Here is a 20,832-nt window from a genome sequence, read left to right on the forward strand (position 1 = left end):
CGTTTGCCTGAAAGAGAATCACAACCCACAAACCACAGAAAGATATTATAGAGGTGTGTGTGTGTATGTATGTGTAAATGATTTAGAAATTGCGGTAACACTCTTATGTAGATGTCATAACCAGCCATAAAATAATTCCATGGTAGGTTTCCAGGGTTTTTATAGTCATATGTAGGTGTCATAACCAGCCATAAAATAACGCAATATATGTCACAACAGGTCTAAATATATGTGTCATGACAGTGTTATGACTATATTATAACAGGTTGTGACAAGTTAAGTCAGCTGTTATGACATATTATGACATGGTTATGACTGTGTCATAATGTGTTACGACGCTTGGTGTCAAGTAGTGTTCCCGAAATTACTGACTAGCTAAAGCTTTTCAAGGACTGAGAGGCTTGAGTGGACATTCGACAAGAACATGACCTTCTAGGGAATATATTTCCAAGAATCCAGTGCTGTGCCCACCATAGCAGCGGGAAGTAGTTTGGGTGGGGATGCTGCGATTCCTTTTTGCAGATGTGTGGGGGGGTGCAACAAATTGTCCAGAGCTGAAGATATATATCCGTCCCTAATTCAGGACTAGTAAAGGCCCAGTGCACTACTTTTTTGAAAAATCTTTAAACTCCATGTTTTTAAGTGTTTACCAGCATTTGTAATTTGAGTGTGATAATTATCTGTGCAAAACAATTAATCTGCTAAAACTTGTAGAATATAAAAAATACTTGCTTGATATATGCTTTCCAGTTTCTTGAAATACTTTGGAACTTATTTATATGTGAAAACTGAAAGGATCTATTCATTCCTTCTCAGTAGATGCTCTTACCCAGAGGAATTTACAGTAGTGAGTGCATATATTTTCAAACTATCTCGTACTGGTCTCTGTTGGGAATTGAACCCACAACCCTAGTATTGTAAGTGTCATGCTCTACCAACTAAGCCACATCATATCATCACAAACTACTTGATGTCTCAGTTTACTCAATTACAACCAATGTACAATACAGAACATTTCCATTAAGTGGTTTGTATTTTGCACAAAATGTGGTTGTATTCCATGTTACTTGATCAAGAAAAATATTGAATTTGATGTGGATGTTTTGTGTCTTTGCCCTTAACTTTGCACCTTTAGATGTAAATGTTTGACGACAGGGTTTTGTTCTTACTGGATTATTTTAGAATGACAATAGCAGAGAAAGTGACAGGGTGAGATACTGTTCTTAATTATACAACTACCTTTTTTTGCCAAAGCGGAGATGCTGAAGAAAAAGTTTTGCCCGCCCTACAGCCGTCTATATTTGTTTTATTATTAGGATTTTTGAAGTGGTGCAACAGCACCCTCAACACCCTTACTTCCTGTGGCTTTGGTGCCCACCCTTACTTCCTGTGGCTTTGGTGCCCACCCTTACTTCCTGTGGCTTTGGTGCCCACCCTTACTTCCTGTGGCTTTGGTGCCCACCCTTACTTCCTGTGGCTTTGGTGCCCACCCTACTTCTTGCTTACAGTTTATAACATTTAACATTTACATTTAAGTCATTTAGCAGACGCTCTTATCCAGAGCGACTTACAAATTGGTGCATACACCTTAAGACATCCAGTGGAACAGCCACTTTACAATAGTGCATCTAAATCTTTTAGGGGGGTGAGAAGGATTACTTACCCTATCCTAGGTATTCCTTGAAGAGGTGGGGTTTCAGGTGTCTCCGGAAGGTGGTGATTGACTCCGCTGTCCTGGCGTCGTGAGGGAGTTTGTTCCACCATTGGGGGCCAGAGCAGCGAACAGTTTTGACTGGGCTGAGCGGGAACTGTACTTCCTCAGTGGTAGGGAGGCGAGCAGGCCAGAGGTGGATGAACGCAGTGCCCTTGTTTGGGTGTAGGGCCTGATCAGAGCCTGGAGGTACTGAGGTGCCGTTCCCCTCACAGCTCCGTAGGCAAGCACCATGGTCTTGTAGCGGATGCGAGCTTCAACTGGAAGCCAGTGGAGAGAGCGGAGGAGCGGGGTGACGTGAGAGAACTTGGAAAGGTTGAACACCAGACGGGCTGCGGCGTTCTGGATGAGTTGTAGGGGTTTAATGGCACAGGCAGGGAGCCCAGCCAACAGCGAGTTGCAGTAATCAAGACGGGAGATGACAAGTGCCTGGATTAGGACCTGCGCCGCTTCCTGTGTGAGGCAGGGTCGTACTCTGCGGATGTTGTAGAGCATGAACCTACAGGAACGGGACACCGCCTTGATGTTAGTTGAGAACGACAGGGTGTTGTCCAGGATCACGCCAAGGTTCTTAGCGCTCTGGGAGGAGGACACAATGGAGTTGTCAACCGTGATGGCGAGATCATGGAACGGGCAGTCCTTCCCCGGGAGGAAGAGGAGCTCCGTCTTGCTGAGGTTCAGCTTGAGGTGGTGATCCGTCATCCACACTGATATGTCTGCCAGACATGCAGAGATGCGATTCGCCACCTGGTCATCAGAAGGGGGAAAGGAGAAGATTAATTGTGTGTCGTCTGCATAGCAATGATAGGAGAGACCATGTGAGGTTATGACAGAGCCAAGTGACTTGGTGTATAGCGAGAATAAGAGAGGGCCTAGAACAGAGCCCTGGGGGACACCAGTGGTGAGAGCGCGTGGTGAGGAGACAGATTCTCGCCACGCCACCTGGTAGGAGCGACCTGTCAGGTAGGACGCAATCCAAGCGTGGGCCGCGCCGGAGATGCCCAACTCGGAGAGGGTGGAGAGGAGGATCTGATGGTTCACAGTATCGAAGGCAGCCGATAGGTCTAGAAGGATGAGAGCAGAGGAGAGAGAGTTAGCTTTAGCACTACAAGGTAACTCTCATGAACCAGGGCCAAAGTGGCTGATGAACACTGAACTCAGCGTCCCTCTCACCCACCTCATCTCTCCTACCTTATTTGGGCCCCTATTGGTCAGACAGATAAATTATGAGGTGAATACCTTTGTGCAGATGAAGTCATCTTAAAGACTAGTGCAAACATGATGCTCCATTACAGCACATAAAATACCCTTAGTTGTTGTTGTTGTAGTGTTTTGCCCTTGAACCCTAAAACAAAGCTGTTTCCAATGTATTATGAATCGAAGCTACTCTATGTCTGTTTATCAGTTGCACAGATTATATCATGTTGAAGATTATATAATGTTGAATGGGACTGATTTCCTTTGTTGTTGCCAATGATTTTGACTCTGCACATTTGTCTCTGAACTGTGTGCAGCAATGCTCTCTAGTGAGATCATTCTCTGAGTGGGGGTGAAATGGCTATTAAAGCTTGGCTGCATTAGGCCTCTCTGCCTCAGTCTGTCTCAAATGGCAGACCCCGGCGTGATGTCTTCGGGCCCTTGTATTCCCTTTATCAACAAAGGGTTTCTGTTTCCTCTCACCTGTGAGCAACACTGGGACAATCACATTGCTCTTTACAGAGAGGGACAGCTATACATCCTATATATATGCTGTGTATATATATCTCCCTGAAAATAACCTGTCAGGAATTGTCAATTCCAACAACCAATGTGTGGTTGTCCAGCAACCAGCCCTAAGAAACACATTTTCACAGTTATGTTATGGTTGGTGTCAGTACCCTTTGTTAAAACAAAGACCATGTGTCATCTTAAATGCAAACCAGACCATGTATGGGCCTGATTCAGATTTAGGAAATGAAACCTTTCCTATGCACTTCTCAGTAGCTGGTATTCAGACTTAACTTATAAAGGTGTGTAATGGGCTTTGCAGACGTGGTTCCCTTGTGCACTCCACATAAATGTAATTATACCGCTGGAAACCCTCCCACTTGTTTGCCAAAAGGTTTTCTCACGGAATTTTCAGTCAATAGGGTTTTCAATACATTTATCGTAAGCAATCCCTTTAAATACAGTGTACCTTTTAGTTAGAATTTTTTTCGACAGACTAAATAGAATATATTGGGGTTCAGAATATTAGGGATCAATAAAAGAAAGCCATCTAAATATATGTATATTTGTCTCCGTTTCAGCACCAATCGGTAGATTTAAAAATAGTCTGATCTTGTAGGTTATTTAGTATTTATGAATCATAAAAAACAGGTTTGGAGAGCCTTTATGCATGAAAGAAAGTAAACTGTGGTTTGATTCATTCTGAAAATTGCCACATTCAGTTCTTTAACTCATGGTCATGTTGGAAAACTAGTGTACATAGAATGATAATAGGGAGAATAGTGTACAACAGTAGGCTGTACCCTCCTCTATTGCCTGCACTAACCTTGAAACTGTGTGATGACACGGCCAGGTATTGCGCCATGCGTCAAGTTCAAGCTGTTAAGAATTGGTCTGCACTCCGCTCCATAATGATTTAAATATATTAAAAAATATATATTAGCAACTGTTACTAATGATCCTCATCAACAACCACATGGCTGTGACAGTGTTTACATAGGAAGCAAATTAAGGTAAATTAAAGAATGTAATTAAACGGAATGATAATGTAGTCTATACCAACTGAAGGGAACTAACAGTAAATTGACAGTTGAATATGTGTTGTTATTAGACATTCGAGAGTGCTCATCCCTGCAAGTTAAAAGGCAGTATAATTTAAATTCTGCATAATGGCACAGCATTTCATTAACTTTATTGTGGGAAAGTTGATATGTTGATATGCTTCCGTTTGCTGTTAAACGACTGGTTTCACATTCATCTCCAGCAATTAGAAGGTCAAATATATCTAAAACAAGTGTCATTTACACTGAGTGTATTAAACATACCTTCCTAATATTAAGTTGCACCCCCCTCCTTTTGTCCTCAGAACAGCCTGAATTCGTCTCCAATTTATTATTTTTTTATTTTAACTTTATTTAACCAGGCAAGTCAGTTAAGAACATATTCTTATTTTCAATGACGGCCTGGGAACAGTGGGTTAAGTGCCTGTTCAGGGGCAGAACGACAGATTTGTACCTTGTCAGCTCGGGGGTTTGAACTCACAACGCTCTAACCACTAGGCTACGCTGGATGTCCTTTGGGTGGTGGACCATTCTTGATATGTTACGCCCCTGAAAACAGGGGAGAAATAATCACGAGAGTCATACGGTGTTGTATTCTCAAATCAACATTTAGTTCAATGAGAAAAGACCGCGAATTTCCCCAGGAATATGGGTGGAGACCAGAGCAATCGATCTCCGGCTCATAGATTAAGAGCATTTCGTAGATCACAGATTAACACTTTTAGGCACTACAAAATAAAGTAATCAATATAACGTTTACACATTACTCTCACAATTCGTACCCTTTGACAGCTTTTAACTTTAACACAATTATATGAATGTTATCAATCTCTATCAACTAATACTGAATGCATCTTTTTAACCTTAGATGTTTTAAGATCCTCACATACTATGAATTTACTAATACTTTTTAATGTATAACAGGCTATGAATATTTCCTTTAACCTGTCAAACTCTCCCCGACAAAATAAATGTTGTCCCAACATTACCAACATTGTCTTCTTCAACAGTCCGTATGCACTGGACCTAGAAAATCCTCTTCTGTAAGGTAGTACTTGAGCAGAGGTCAAGGGTCACAGTTAAAATATAACTAACAAGTTATATTCACAGTCCATATCTGTTGACCAGCTATATAACATAAGCAGTATTTTCTCATACTATTGATCAACAGTCCATCAATTTTAAATGATCTATATGCATAGTCTGCAAGTTGTCTCTTTTGACGGTCTGTGAAATCAGACAGTAGTCCATGGTCAAACATGTCAACTCTGTAGTCTCATGTTTGCTGAAGCCCATACATGTAAGGTGGCTGAAAGTAACATTGCTGTAGTGATGGCAGCCATGGAACCAGTCCTGGTGCAGAGTAGACAGGGAACAACTGTGGCTTTGGCTGTATACTGTAGCAGGAAGGGATACCAAGCTGATCATAGGTGATACGTCTCTCTCTTTGTGGCAGCTGGTAGGCTGGTTCCTCAGGTTCAGCAGCATAAGTATATGAAGGAAAGGCACTTGGTGGACGATCATCAGGCAAATTTTCAGCAGGCAAGTTAATCTCCTCAGCAGGCAGGTCTTTAACTGTTGTTGTCTCCTCCAGCCGCTTTTCAACAAGAGGCTGTGCTGGTAGCGTATCAGGGACTGGCACTGCAACTGTCTGTCTCACTGTTGGGGGTCTGTGTTCCCACTCTCTCGCTGGTTCAGCATTCCTCTCCTCAGGTACTGTAGGAGATGTGGGAACCTGTAGTGGCTCATGATGAAGGTCATATTCATCCCCACTGTCTTCATCAGAATCTAGAGTCTGTGATGCAGGCTGGTGTCTCCTCGTTTTCTGACTTTTGTCCACTTTGGTCATTTCTGGTTGTGTCTCAATAGGTAAGTGGTCACAGGACATGAGCAGATTTCTGTGCAGGACCCTGGAACGTCCCCTACCCTTTTCTGGTCTCAATTCATAAATCGGCAGGTCTGAACCCATTTGTCTCACCACTGTGTGAATTGTATGTTCCCAATAGTTACGGAGTTTTCCTGGTCCTCCTCTTGGTGTCAGGTTTTTAATCAGAACTCGCACGCCAGGCTGTAGCACTGAACTCCTAACTTTAGTGTCATAGTACTTCTTACTTCTTTCAGCGGCTCTCTGAGCATTTTCATTTGCAATGGCGTATGCTTCTTCCATCCCTCGTTTCCAGTTCTCCACGTATTCTCGCTGGTTACTGGAACCTGCCTCTGTGCACAATCCAAAGAGCATATCAACTGGAAGCCTGGGTGATCTCCCAAACAGAAGATAAAATGGTGAATAGCCAGTCACTTCGCAACAGGTGCAGTTATAGGCATAAACCAGTTTGTTCAGAGACTCCTTCCAATTTGACTTTTGTGTCTCAGTTAGTGTCTTTAACATTTGCAACAATGTTCTGTTCATGCGTTCCGCTTGACCGTTTCCCATCGGGTGATAGGGTGTTGTCCTGGACCCCGCCATGCCACTGAGTTTCTTTAACTGATGGAACAACTGATTTTCAAATTCTCCCCCTTGGTCATGGTGGATGCGGGACGGGAACCCAAACTTCAGGGAAAAGTCATTGAAGATGAGATTTGCAGCAGTTTTACCTGACTTTGATGTGGTGGCATAGGCTTGAGTGAAACGTGTAAAATGATCGACAATCACGAGGATGTACTCATATCCCCCTTTGCATCTGTCGAGATGAAGGAAGTCTATACATACCAGTTCAAATGGCTGTGTTGTAACAATGTTTGTCAGAGGAGCTCTTGTTGCATGGGCTGGCTTAGGAAGTCAAACTCTTCATATTCTTCACCTGTCGTGTGCGTTCGTAAGAAGGACGGGACCCTCCGGTTGTGTATAGATTACAGAGACCTGAACAGAAAGACACATCCCGACCGCCAGCCCATCCCTCGGGTCCAAGACATCATGGACAGTTTAGGTGGTAATTCCTGGTTCTCCCTCTTAGATCAGGGGAAAGCGTATCACCAGGGGTTCATCTCTGAAGAAAACAGACCACTGACAGAATTTGTGACCCCGTGGGGACTCTATGAGTGGATACGTATGCCATTCGGCCTCATGAACACTCCTGCAGCTTTTCAGCGGTGTATGGAGGAGTGTTTGGAAGGGCTCCGGGATAACATCTGCATTCCTTATCTGGACGACACGCTAGTCTTCAGTAAAACATTCAACAGCCATGTGAATGATGTGCGAAAAGTTTTGCAGCGTCTCAGAGAGTATGGCATTAAACTCAAACCAAGTAAGTGTGATCTCTTTAAACCCCAGGTCCGTTATTTGGGCAGAATAGTGTCTGCAGAGGGCAGCCGAGTTGACCCAGCCGATTTTGAAGCAGTAAGAGCATTTAAAGAAATCAGACCAGAGACTGTGGGCCAGCTCAGAAAAATGCTTGGTTTACTCACGTACTACAGACAGTACATCAAAGACTTTTCTAGGAGTGCCAGCTGCCTGTATGACCTGAAAGCAGATTCAGAGAAATTACCTGACCACCCACGGAAAACAAAAACAAAGAAAGTATGTCATGTGGTGCCCTCAAACAAGCCAATCCTGTGGACTGACCAGCATCAACAGGCACTTGAACAGCTGATTGAGTGTTTGCTTCACCCACCAGTTTTAGGTTTCCCTGTTGAACGTGAAAAACCCAGCAGCGTTGCAGTTCTTGACACAAACCGGTGCGCCTGGCACTGACTACCATACCCCGTTTCAAAGGCACTTAAATACAGAAAAGTGTATAAGAAGGGAATTACGTTCCATATAACTGTGCTTAACTCGGGTCAGAATTGGGCCCTATTTGTATCCAATCTCCAACAGCCTGGTCTCATAGGCTGGACATAGCAGGGTCGTGAAAATTGGGAGAAACATTATCCTTCTTTCTCTCCCCATGAGTGACCTGGCTTGACCTCTTGTGAGACTTACAACAAAGGAATGAGGTGGTAGTTTGGTTGGGTCCCTTACTGAGGCTGAAGGGAGATCAAACCATGATGTAGTATGGTAGTGATTTTATTTGTAATGATGTCATGTACAGCTTTCGTGATCAGTTCATTCTTTCTTCAAAGCAATTTTTTGTTCACAACTCAGTTTCGTCCTGTTTTCCAAGCAAGATACACACTGATGCTCTAATCATTACATAATAATGATACATTGGGCAAAGGTGTGCATGTAGAGTGAAAGGGGGAAAAAAAACATCTGAAACATGGGCAAAGGTCTACGGCAGGTGTTGCAGAGACCCCTGCTGCACAAGAAAGACAATATTCAAATAAAATAAAATCCAACTTTATTGGTCACATACACATGGTTAGCAGATGTTAATGCGAGTGTAGCGAAATGCTTGTGCTTCTAGTTCCGACAGTGCAGTAATATCTAACTGTAATGAACGCGATGGGACACAGTACTGTGCAAAGAACTGAACTAAATAGTTGTAACGGTTTTCTTGAGTTGAAGGAGAGGCGGACCAAAATGCAGCGTGGTTTCTATTCATGGTTCTTTAATAAAGACTCTACACATGAACAAACTAACAAAACAAGAACTGTGCAAACCCAAACCAGCCCTATCTGGTGCAAACACAGAGACAGGAACAATCACCCACAAACACACAGTGAAACCCAGGCTACCTAAGTATGATTCTCAATCAGAGACAACGAATGACACCTGCCTCTGATTGAGAACCATACTAGGCCGAAACATAGAAATACCCAAATCATAGAAAAACAAACATAGACTGCCCACCCCAAGTCACACCCTGACCATACTAAATAATGACAAAACAAAGGAAATAACAATAGTGTGTGATAATGACATACAGGTACACACAAATGTACTGAACCTCATAGATTTGACATATTTTACAAACATTTTCGCAGTGCTAGAGGCATTACTACAGACACGGGTTCATTCCCAGATTGTGCCACAACCGGCCATGGCCGGGAGTCTTACAGAACGGCGCACAATTTGCCCAGCGTCATCTGGGTTAGGGGAGTGTTTGACCGGGGGGTTTTACTTGGCTCATCGTGCCCTAGCGACTCCTTGCGGTGGGCCTGTAACCTGCAGGCTGACCTTGGTCGCCAGATGAACGGTGTTCCTTCCGACACAATGGTGCGGCTGGCTTCCGGGTATTATTATATTATTGATCAATTGACTATGACTTTTTAAATCACCCAGCAGTGCTATTTGCAGAGGGGGACATAACGTTGCAGGCGGTCTGGGGCCTTCCCATTTTTGGGGACATTTAAAGCACATTTCCCGCATTTCTACATAATCTAATATGACCCATGGTCCTTCTATCTTTAGAACAACAAAAAGCAAGCAAAAATGCCCACAGTCATCAAGCTAGGTAAGAGATGATTAAATATGTTTAAGTGATTGATAAGACTGAACCAGATCCATGATAATTCAATAATCAATATTGTGTTGCACCTTTAACCAATAGCCTAACAAATGAACAACTGTTACAAATAAAGTACAAAGACAACTTTTGATTGTCTTTAAGACTATATCAAATTTCAGCCAGAACACCCAGCCAACCCAAGCCGCCTACATGCCCAACCCCCACCAGTCAAGTCAATAACTCAACTCTCTCCCCAACTTCCTTCCCATTTTTAAAAATGTAATTCAAGGAAAAGGTTTGGAAAACAAAAGATGAATGAAAACACACATACCCCTATCCATTAACACACAGAAACTGTACACCCTCCATGTAATTAATATCGTAGGCCTAATAGTCCTGTAGAGCTTTTTACTTGCACACAATACAGCTGGAACACCCCGTCCTGCCCCTAGGTGTCCACGTCCCTGTAGTGCCCCAACCAATCACACCCCACTCAGCTTTAGGATCTTAGTAAGTAAGCATTTCATGGTAAGGTCTACTACACCTGTTGTATTCGGCGCACGTGACCATTTTTTACATTTGATTTAGTGAAACATTCATAATTGGTTTCAGGTGTGTTAGGCCAGAGTGACAACAGTACAGCAAATCCCCAGGGCCAGGACTGAACAGCCCAGAAGCTAGAGATTGTCTTATGAATATATACCTTAGATATACCTTATGAAAGTTGAACAGTATACCTTTAATCTTAAAACAAATGTAGTGATACAGTACATAACTCAACATTTATTCCATACATTGTGGGAGGATAACCAACTTTCCAATGAATGGCAATGCATTTATTAGCCACTATAAATGCGAGGTTACACAGTTTCTTCTGATATAATGTGAGTTGTATTAGTCAGTATGTCAATGTAGCGTTAATTCTCTACTTTTCACACTGACACAGTAATAAACAGCATCAACATGTATCAACATTTCCAAGCAAACAAAAACAGGGAGAAGGGAGAATCTGTAGACATGCTGAGATAACAGAACATGCTATTTGCCAGAATTCAGCCAGCCTTCACAAGACCTCAACACATGCACATATGTCCCCTTTTGTGCTTTACACCTCCAGCAGAATAATACCATTTTTTGAGTGCATGATATTCAGTTTCACTGGCATATATAGTATGTTATATGGATGGTGTTTATGTCTGAGATGATATGAACATGACTGGGCATTGAAACATATCTGTATCCATTCATCATCATCAGTAGCGTCTTCCTCACATTTGTGTTTGACATGTTTTGTATCATCAGGAAAAGCCTCTATCAACCCTTAATACAGTTTGTAAATCAACTTTGGAGGTTTGTCAGACTGCCTTAAAATAGCATCTGGCGTGTCCAGTGTTTGCTGGACAGAGGGAATAAAGTGTTGTATCTGCAAAAATCCACCTCATCTCTGTCACAGACTGGTCTTCCCTGGCTGCCTGACTCTGCTAAGGCCCCTGTCACCAGCTGATCCTCCTACAATGAGGCATGACAAATAATTACCTTGGTGTACAAACTAGAAGAAATGGTTCAATAATTGAAATGAACATGATTCCCAGATCCCAGACTGTAGCTTTAAACTTAGCCTGCTGTCATGTAGCTACTGTAGGTCTACCCATCAATTCAAGATGGAACTTTGTATTCACTGAATATACTGCGAAATTCACCTGAGCTCCATAGACTGGTCTTCCCTAGCTGTCTGACCCTGCTGGGACCCCTGTCACCGTCTGATCCTGCTAAGACATGATGAGCATAGTGTTGGACCTGCTGGTCCCGACAGAGATTATGGCTCATTTGGCATTTTTCATACTACAGGCGGGAACAGGCCGTAATCCGACGACAGACGACTTTGGGATGAAACTATGTTTGTTGTCCCACAGATTATTTGAAACTGTCCTCTTTCTGCTTTCTAAGCATTAGCCTACCTATTGTATTAAAAGTACATATTTTTCGTATTATTCAAAAACTCAGAATTCGCTGCTTCAACTTCAGTAGCCTACCTCTCCTTGTTGGGCGCCTAGTATGTGTGTTCTTGTTGAAATAGAGTAAGCGATGAAATTAACTTAAATATGATTAGACTAGGGGCCTCCCGGGTGGCGCTGTACTGCAGCGCCAGCTGTGCCACCAGAGACTCTGGGTTTGCGCCCAGGCTCTGTCATAACCGGCCGCGACCGGGAGGTCCGTAGGGCGACGCACAATTAGCCTAGCGTCGTCCGGTTTGGCCGGTAGGGAAATCCTTGCCTCATCGCGCACCAGCGACTCCTGTGGCGGGCCGGGCGCAGTGCGCGCTAACCAAGGTTGCCAGGTGCTTCCTCAGACACATTGGTGCTGCTGGCTTCCGGGTTGGATGTGTTAAGAAGCAGTTGGTTGGGTTGTGCATGACTTTCGAGCCCGTATGGGAGTTGTAGCGATGAGACAAGATAGTAGCTACTAAACAATCGGATACCACGAAATTGGGGAGAAAAAAGGGGTCAAATTAAAATAATAAAAAAATATATATATGATTAGACTGTAGTTTACTACAGTGTCTGTAAATAAACATTGATAATGAAAAGAGGTGGAAGGCATTCAACCAAAGTGAGTCGAAGTGCAATCAAATGTTTTTATTGTGGTTGAAAAGAAAAACTCACAATAGGTTAGGCTACTATGCTGAGTGAGCTTTGCGCCTTTTCAATTTCAATAAGTATGGATTACCCATTTATTTGTCTCTGCCTGTAAACAGTCCTCCTAAAAGGTAGGCTATATCCTATAGGATTATGCAAAAATGTAGCAAGTGACACTGCTGCTTCCAGTTCAGTAGCCATACCTGCAAAATCAGGTGCGCGTGTGGTCTCAATTAAATAGAGTAGGCTGTAGCCTATGTATACATGGACGGAGAAGCACGGGGCAGTTATCTTTCCAAGGAAAAGTACTTCCTAAAATGGCCTGTGATTAGGCTATAATTTACTACATTGCCTAGAAATAGACCTAAATATTGATCACCCATATTTCTCAGTCTGAAACTCTTCCCACTCCTTAAAGGTAGGCTATAAAAATAGCTGAAGAGGAAGTGCAAGTCTCTCCTACTCTGCTTGCTTCAATCTACATCTAGCATATTGGCTGATATAGCTCAGTAATACAGATTGCCTAATATAAGTCAGAATCTCTGGTAACTTAACCTGTTTCTTAAGGTATTGTTGCACATTTGATATTGCCTATAGGGCGCAAAATTGCTGGGACCATGGCTGGCAAGTGAGCTGCGTTACATACGCCTAAAATAACATTGTGGGATTAAGAAATTGGTCCTGCACAGACCTCTTCTGTGCACCATGATAGTGAAGCCTCTAATGTTAGAGCTGTTTATTACTGTGTCAGTGTGAAAAGTAGGGAATTAACTAGGGAAACTGACAGATCAATAACGCTACATTGACATACTGACTAATACAACTCACATTGTCTAGTTTGATTTGAGGCAAAAATAACAGTTTATGTAAGCCAATTTTTGGTGCTCTCTCTCTCTAATGGTACACCAACTGGCGAAAGCTTGCCAAGTTCATTTACTACTGAAATGTGACAAAACAAAGGCTACAAAACATGTCCTTGCAAACAAAACAAAGGGTACAAAACATGTCCATACAAGCAACTGCTGTTAGATAGTAATAATAGTCACCTCATATCGCTATCTGACAGATAACTAGAAGCTAGAGCTGACCTGGCTGTGTGGTAGCTACTCACTAGCGTAGATTATTCATTCACTTCAGCAGAGAGGGGATGAAACATTAGCTAGCGTTACTTGTCAGTTACAATACTAGCTCAGCACTGCGAATAAACACTAGTTTCGTTTTTTTTTCTGTTAAAGAGCAGTTACTTTGACGGCTACGTCAGTCAACTAAAGATTAGCCAGTTTATGTTCCTTTCACAACTATGTGAAAGAGCGCAAGGCGTACACTGAACTATGCTCAACTCCCCCTGTGCTGGTCCAGCCAGACTTCCGGAGGCTTTGCCTTCACACAGCCTATCAACCCACTCTGTGGTCTCCACATGGTCCTAAATCCAGTCGTTTAAACACTCCAAAAAGCCTACCCGACCGCTCGGAGGCGTCTGCACACCGTTGTCTTCTTTTCTATCACATTCCAATGATAATACCAGGGGACAAAAATTAAATGTCAGAATGTTGGGGAGACATCCCCCTTCCTCAGTGAAAGTTGTGCCCCTGCCAAGATACAAAGAAACCCTTCATAAGGATATGACCCTTTGATATGCAAATACTGATAGTGTCAGAAATCTTAATTTAATATCCTTTACCTCTTTTTAATGTTCTTACCGGTATAGCCCAAGGCCTACATCATTAGTCAATATGAATATATTATTATTCATGTACTTCTCAAGCAATTTATTGTCAAATCATTTCAAAGTAGCAAATAACATAAAACAATCGACAAAGACGACTTTGTTTTCCGCTTTGGCTGCTCGGTAGGGATGTGCACGCACACTGCCTCCACAACAACGATGACTGGACCAGTCTTGAATTTCACAGACGTAGAATATTGTCCGGTCAATGGAACTGCAACAGCTGCAAGCTGACCCAGAGGAAGGAGAAGAAAGAACCAAGTATGAGTCAGAAGAGATCCTTTCTCTCAGTCAGACTTATCCAAAATGCCTTGTAAACTGCTAAATCTATGTGAGTATGAAACACATAAACTGGTCCGAATACAAAGTGTAAGGCTGGGATCGCTGAAATGGACATTTAACGGAGTCATATTGATGTTCATCTGGTGAGTAGGCTATTCTGCAGAAGGATTCATCTTGCGGTAATAACGGTAATAGACTACGAACGCCCACTCGCCTTGACTGATCAAGAATGTGTGCATGAAAATAAAGTATGAATGTTTTATGTAATGATTATATTCTAAAATAAGGATGTATTACTTGCATCAACTGTATCTCTTGTAACCATGCCAATGGTATTTTAAAACGATTAGGGATATCTATCAAAGTAGACTAACTTACTCCAATTTGCAACATACCATGATCAAATATTGTTTTATTTTGTAGCATTATGATGCTCTGGAACAAGGAGTACCAAGAACACGACTATGTGGTCAGCTCTGTTACTGCTAAGGTCAAGGGAGTGGCCTTAACCAGTTTACCAGATGTTGGTGATATAGTATGGGACGTTGTGGATTACAGTGGGCCATCACAGGTGTGTGTGTGTGTGTGTGTGTGTGTGTGTGTGTGTGTGTGTGTGTGTGTGTGTGTGTGTGTGTGTGTGTGTGTGTGTGTGTGTGTGTGTGTGTGTGTGTGTGTGTGTGTGTGTGTGTGTGTGTGTGTGAGATAGTGAGCGAATATTGTTGTTTTATTGTTGTATATTATACACATATTACATTTGTAATATACATGCACATATTTTTACATTGGTTCTGACTTTCTATACATTTGTTTGACTTTCTGTTTCAGGGAAAGAATTCATTTTTCGTGGTGACCAATGTCATTGTTACAAAAAAACAAAGGCAAGGAAAATGCCCTGAGGTAGAGTGCCAGTAGGACATCCAATTACTGTACAGTCTAAGGTCTTATATCATTTCTATTTGATGACTAGAACACACTAATCTCCTAGGAATGTTTATATTACAGGTCCCTCCGTATGGAAAAGTGTGTCGGACAGACGAGGACTGTGTAAAGGGATTCTGGGATCAGCACAGTCACGGTACAACTACAACTGTCTAGAACTTCTCCCATTATCCATCTCTTCTGTTTGTGTCATCTCTATCTGGTGATACCATTTGTTCTTGCATGGAGGGGAGGAATTTGTCCCCAGTGTGTTAAGGTTTCAGACGGTCAGCTCCGCTCTGGGCTCTTTACTATTTGCAGATACATTATGGTTATATACGTTTATACAGTGGTAGTAAACATGTAGACACATGATAATAGAACATCTAAGATAATAGTTGGTATTGTTTGTCATGTGACCCATACAATAATTCAAATGTTGCTTTCCTTTTCAGGGATTCAGACAGGTGCATGTGTGAAGTTTGATGTGACACGGAAAACATGTGAGGTGTCTGCGTGGTGCCCCATAGAGTCCAAGAAAAAGCCCCCCAAGTAAATAAGCTCACTATTATTGTTGTTGTTGTTCTCAGCATCAGTATGCATTTATGTGTGCCTGTCCTCTTACTCGCATCAAATTCAGTGTGATTTGACATGTGGTCCCTGCAGAGGTTAGTTACTCAGTAAATAATGTTATCTTCTCTTCCACATAGACCACTGCCTGACAGCGATATTTATACTTTAGTTCCTCTAATGTGGAGGAAGCTCACTTTGTTAGTGCTGCATGTGTATGTAGTCCAATATGCCAAGGAACATTGTTTCACAGTAGTTTAACAGAAACTTTTAAATTAAAATGAAACCGTCCGCTGTAAAAAAAAAAATGTTTTCACAACTTTGCTTCAATAATACTATTGATGACTCCTCTGACGTCTAGGCCTGCTCTCTTGGCATCAGCTGAGAACTTTACAGTCCTCATCAAAAACAACATCAGATTCCCAAACTTTAATTTCATGAGGTGAGACTTTCCAATTCAATATGAATTCATTTGGCTTTTTAGTTTGCACACAACAGTTCTCAAGTATATTATAATTAGAGTAACCTTCACCACCTTTACAGATGTGGGATTCTAATTTGATCACCCTGTTGCAGAAGAACTTTCCTGCAATGCAGGACATTTAAAACTTGTAGTATATTTGGGGTTTAAAACATTTTAAATGCTTCTGAAGTTTAGAACTTAGTTTCGACTTAGAAATTTCAGACATGATTTTCCCTTAAGAAAAATGTATAAAAAATGTCCATCAATTGTAATCCATACAATAATTCAAATTTCCTGTTGCTGCAGGATTATTTTCCTGCTGTTGCTAACTGGCTCAAACTAAGATCATTAATCTGTACATACTCTGAGAGCATAAAAAACGATGAAATTAATTCATAAAAATATAGAAAACAAGCACATTCTTCAATTTAGTGAAAGTGGATCTAACTGATGAGTTTTTGTCTTACAGAAGGAACATACTCCCTGAGATGACGGAAAGCTACCTGAAGCGCTGCCAGTTTAACAGGCATACAGACTCCTCGTGCCCCATCTTCCGTCTGGGGGACATTGTAAAGGAGGCTAAAGAGAACTTCTCAGAGATGGCAGTTGAGGTGGGCTGCTTTGTTAGATGGAGTTTCTCAAACAACCACAAACTTTCACATAAACTAACGATAATGACCCTCAATTATGTATGTCCCTCACTATTGTCTGTATCTATTTTGGTACTGCACATAATGTTGGACATATTTGATTACTTAATGAATTACAGAATTATGGTTTGGATTCAATCCGTATCCGCGTAAAAATGTTAAGGTGATTTCCGATTTGGTATTTTATTAGGATCCCCATTAGCTGTTGCAAACGCAGCAGCTACTCTTCCTGGGGTCCACACAAAACATGAAACATAATACAGAATGAGATAATATACAGAATATCATTAGACAAGAACAGCTCAAGGCAGACAGAACTACATACATTTTTTTTAAAGGAACACGTAGCCCTACATATCAATGCATACACACAAACAATCTAGGTCAAATAGGGGAGAGGTGTTGTGCCACGAGGTGTTGCTTTATCAGTTTTTTTAAAGCAGGTTCTCTGTTTATTTGAGCAATATGAGATGGAAGGAAGTTCCATGCAATAAGGGCTCTATATCATACTGTACGTTTTCTTGAATTTTTTCTCTATTTGGGGACTATGAAAAGACCCCTGGTGGCATGTCTGGTGGGGTAAGTGCGTGTGTCGGAGCTGTGTGTAAATTGACTATGCAAATAATTTTGGATTTTCAACACATTAATGTTTCTTATAAAAAGAAGAAGTGATGCAGTCAGTCTTTCCTCAACTCTTAGCCAAGAGAGACTGGAATGCATAGTATTTATATCAGCCCTCTGATTACAATTAAGAGCAAAACGTGCAGCTCTGTTCTTGGCCAGCTGCAGCTAAACTAGGTATTTCCTTGCAGCACTGGACCATACGACTGGACAATAATCAAGATTAGACAAAACTAGAGCCTGCAAAACTTGCTTTTTGGAGTGTGGTGTCAAAAAGTGAGCCGACATGTGCAGCGTGTACCGTGAGGGCAGTGCAGTCTCCGCGAACGCGGGAACATTGCCTTTATATTTAAATCGAGATATAATGCGGATGTTCCCCGATACTTCGGCGATACAGATTGAATCTAGCCCTAAATCACCTTAGTTACGTCAGATTACATGATTGGCAGGTTGATATAAAACACGTTTAGTAGATCATCTCCACCATGCTCTCTCACCAAAGGGTGGCGTCATTGGGATCCAAATTAAGTGGGATTGTAACCTGGATGGGTTCTTGCGGAACTGTCTGCCCAAATACTCCTTCCGCCGGCTGGATGAGAAGGAGAGCAATAGAACACTGTACCCTGGTCTCAACTTCAGGTAATTGTGACAGGCCTTGTTCTTGAGGCCAACGGTCATGTCATAGGTCATACATGGTCAGTTGACCCATGTCAAATTATGGAAAGCTGTCAATCAATACTGCTATAGACATTTGTAATTGTATATATCAATGCAATCCAGATATTACATTGTTTAACCTACTACTTGTGTTGGCAGGTTTGCCAGATATCAGACAGAGAAAGGTGTTGAGGAGAGAACCCTGTTTAAAGCATTTGGGATCAGGTTTGATGTCATGGTGTTTGGAGAGGTTTGTATGACTGAGTAAATCTCATCATTTAAACCTGCAACAATGATGATGGTAATCTTGTGAATGTTGTTATTTTGTAGTTTTTTTTACCCCCTTTTTCTCCTTAATTTTGATCTTGTCTCATCGTTGCAACTCCCCAACAGGCTTGGGAGGCGAAGGTTAAGTCATGCATCTTCCAAAACATGACCCGCCAAACCTCGCTTCTTAACACCCACCCGCTTAACCCGGAAGCCAACCGCACCAATGTGTCGGAGGAAACACTGTTCAACTGACGACTGCTTTCAGCCTGCAGGCACCCGGTCCGACACAAGGAGTCGCTAGAGCGCGATGAGCCAAGCAAAGTCCCCCCAGGCCAAACCCTCCCCTAACCCAGACGGCGCTGGGCCAATTGTGCATCACCCTATGGGACTCCCGGTCATGGGAGATTGTGATACAGCCCGGGATTGAACCCGAGCTGTATCTCTTAGTAGGCGTACATTTATTTTTCTAATTCATGAAAATCTGAAAAATACAAATGGTAATTTATATCATGTGTTCTTTAAAGGCAGGAAAATTCAGCATAATCCAACTGATCATATTTATTGGATCAACTCTATCATATTATACACTGGTGAGTGTTATTCAGTCTTTTTTATTCAACTTGTTTCAAATGCAAAACTAATAACAGGGAAAGTAAAGGACAATAATTGTGATTTTTCGTAGACCACTGTATTTATCGACTGGCTCATTGGGACCAGTTGTTACTCTAAAGAAGCCAGACAGAACTACTCCGAGAAGAAAGTTGAATCTGTTCAGGACAGAAAGCAGGTAGGAGTGGGATGTAGGAGTGGGATGGCATTCCCCACTGAGGATTATACAAACCCACAGCAAGATTGTCATTCTCATTGGCTGAATTGTTTGATGTAAATATGTGGTGAGACGCTGAACAATGAGACAATTCTTCTTCTATGTTCCAGTGCATTCTCTGTGTCTCGTTTGTGGACGAGAACCATATAAGAGTGGTGAAGAAATCACATAAGAAAAGTTTACAACAAGTGAAGCCCATCTCTGTTCACCCATGCAAGGTTAGCATAACTGTGTTTTCCCCAATGTAGTGCCATTCTCACCCCGATACAATAGATGAAGATGTCACTTTTAATCTCACTTTCTTATCCTCCTCTTTGTCTTTTATACAGTAAGTCAGTATGGTAATACATACATATTGTATCAGTGCATATGACTAATTTGATGTGTACTGCACACTTGTTGCCAGGACGACACAGGGCACCTGAGTGCCATGGTTGGTGTATTGCAGAAAGGCAACAACATCATAGACAAGCCGCCCCAGGTTCTCCCCCGGCCCAACCGTCCAGCCTGGTGTCTGTGTGGCTGCTGTCTCCCTTCCACCCATCCCCAGGAGCAGCTGTGCTGCAGGCAGAGCATTGGCCGCTGCATTACCACCTCCTCCCTGTTTGAACAGCTGGTGCTGAGTCGGCCCTTGTTGGAGGCAGTGTTGCTGTACAGGGAGCCTCTCTCTGACCTGACCGAGGGGGAGCAACGGATCGCCGCCCTTCGCAACTGCTCCTACAGACAGTACATCAGCTGGAGAATTGGGGCCCCACCCAGAGAAAGTATCCCTGTCATGCCCAGTTGTAGTGTGTGGAGAATCAGAGAGGAGTACCCCAGCCAAGAAGGAGAGTACACTGTCAGAGGCCCAGGAGAACTACCTCTCCCCAATCCAGCCCTGACACACAGCTTTAGGGACGAGGAAGAGTCAGTGTTCTAGAAAGCTCCATCATAGATTGGTTCTCATCATGTAGTGACTGTACAACGCATTTGTACTGGTGTATTGATCTAATCTTCCATTCAGCATTAAGGTTAACATCTTCAACTGGAACATTGTCTTGTAAATATTGTGTCCATCCATCTCACTGTCTAGGGACCATCAATAATGAAGAGGGAAATAACATAATAGACTTTATCTTAGATGAGACTGAACTGGAGCTAACTGGAGGTGGGAACTGCTTTATCTTTTCTTTGACTGTCTACTTACATTTAGATTGGAACATATGTTTTTTTACCATGTGCAATAAATGTAACTTTGAAAATATTGTTGACTTGATAACATAATTTCACAACTTTGCTAGTTCTTGTGTGAATACAGTAATATTTTCATTCATCCATTGGAGTGGATGAACAGCAGTTTTATTATGCCACTTGTCAGATAGGGTATATTTGCCAACTGAGCCAGGGTCCGTTGTAATTTTCATACTA

At 42.2% G+C, this 20,832-nt stretch overlaps 1 protein-coding gene across 2 annotated transcripts; it reads left to right on the forward strand.

Moving 5' to 3' along the window:
- The first annotated feature begins 14,172 nt into the window (after nucleotides 1–14,172).
- Nucleotides 14,173–20,668, forward strand: LOC118358208 (P2X purinoceptor 4-like). 2 transcript variants are annotated; one of them, XM_035735765.2, is made up of 13 exons: nucleotides 14,173–14,593; nucleotides 14,874–15,021; nucleotides 15,276–15,347; nucleotides 15,453–15,525; nucleotides 15,824–15,920; nucleotides 16,300–16,380; nucleotides 16,871–17,012; nucleotides 18,175–18,311; nucleotides 18,489–18,579; nucleotides 19,124–19,189; nucleotides 19,282–19,386; nucleotides 19,536–19,643; nucleotides 19,832–20,668. In XM_035735765.2, exons 1-13 carry the CDS (start codon nucleotides 14,475–14,477, stop codon nucleotides 20,342–20,344), a joined length of 1,752 nt encoding a protein of 583 aa, XP_035591658.1. In that variant the 5' UTR covers nucleotides 14,173–14,474; the 3' UTR covers nucleotides 20,345–20,668. The 2 variants fall into 2 exon arrangements, with proteins under 2 accessions (XP_035591658.1, XP_035591659.1); XM_035735766.2 differs by having other exon boundaries at nucleotides 14,173–14,499.
- The last annotated feature ends 164 nt before the right edge of the window (nucleotides 20,669–20,832 follow it).

This window comes from Oncorhynchus keta, chromosome 25 (assembly GCF_023373465.1).
Source record: "Oncorhynchus keta strain PuntledgeMale-10-30-2019 chromosome 25, Oket_V2, whole genome shotgun sequence".
Lineage (NCBI taxonomy): Eukaryota > Metazoa > Chordata > Actinopteri > Salmoniformes > Salmonidae > Oncorhynchus > Oncorhynchus keta.

What these genes read in the sequence shown, in the direction of transcription:
- LOC118358208 (XM_035735765.2), top strand. Translation starts at nt 14,475, where the DNA reads ATGCCTTGTAAACTGCTAAATCTATGTGAGTATGAAACACATAAACTG. An exon ending in GTCATATTGATGTTCATCTG is followed by an intron (nt 14,594 to 14,873) that starts GTGAGTAGGCTA and finishes TTTATTTTGTAG; the next exon opens with CATTATGATGCTCTGGAACA. An exon ending in TACCCTGGTCTCAACTTCAG is followed by an intron (nt 18,312 to 18,488) that starts GTAATTGTGACA and finishes TTGTGTTGGCAG; the next exon opens with GTTTGCCAGATATCAGACAG.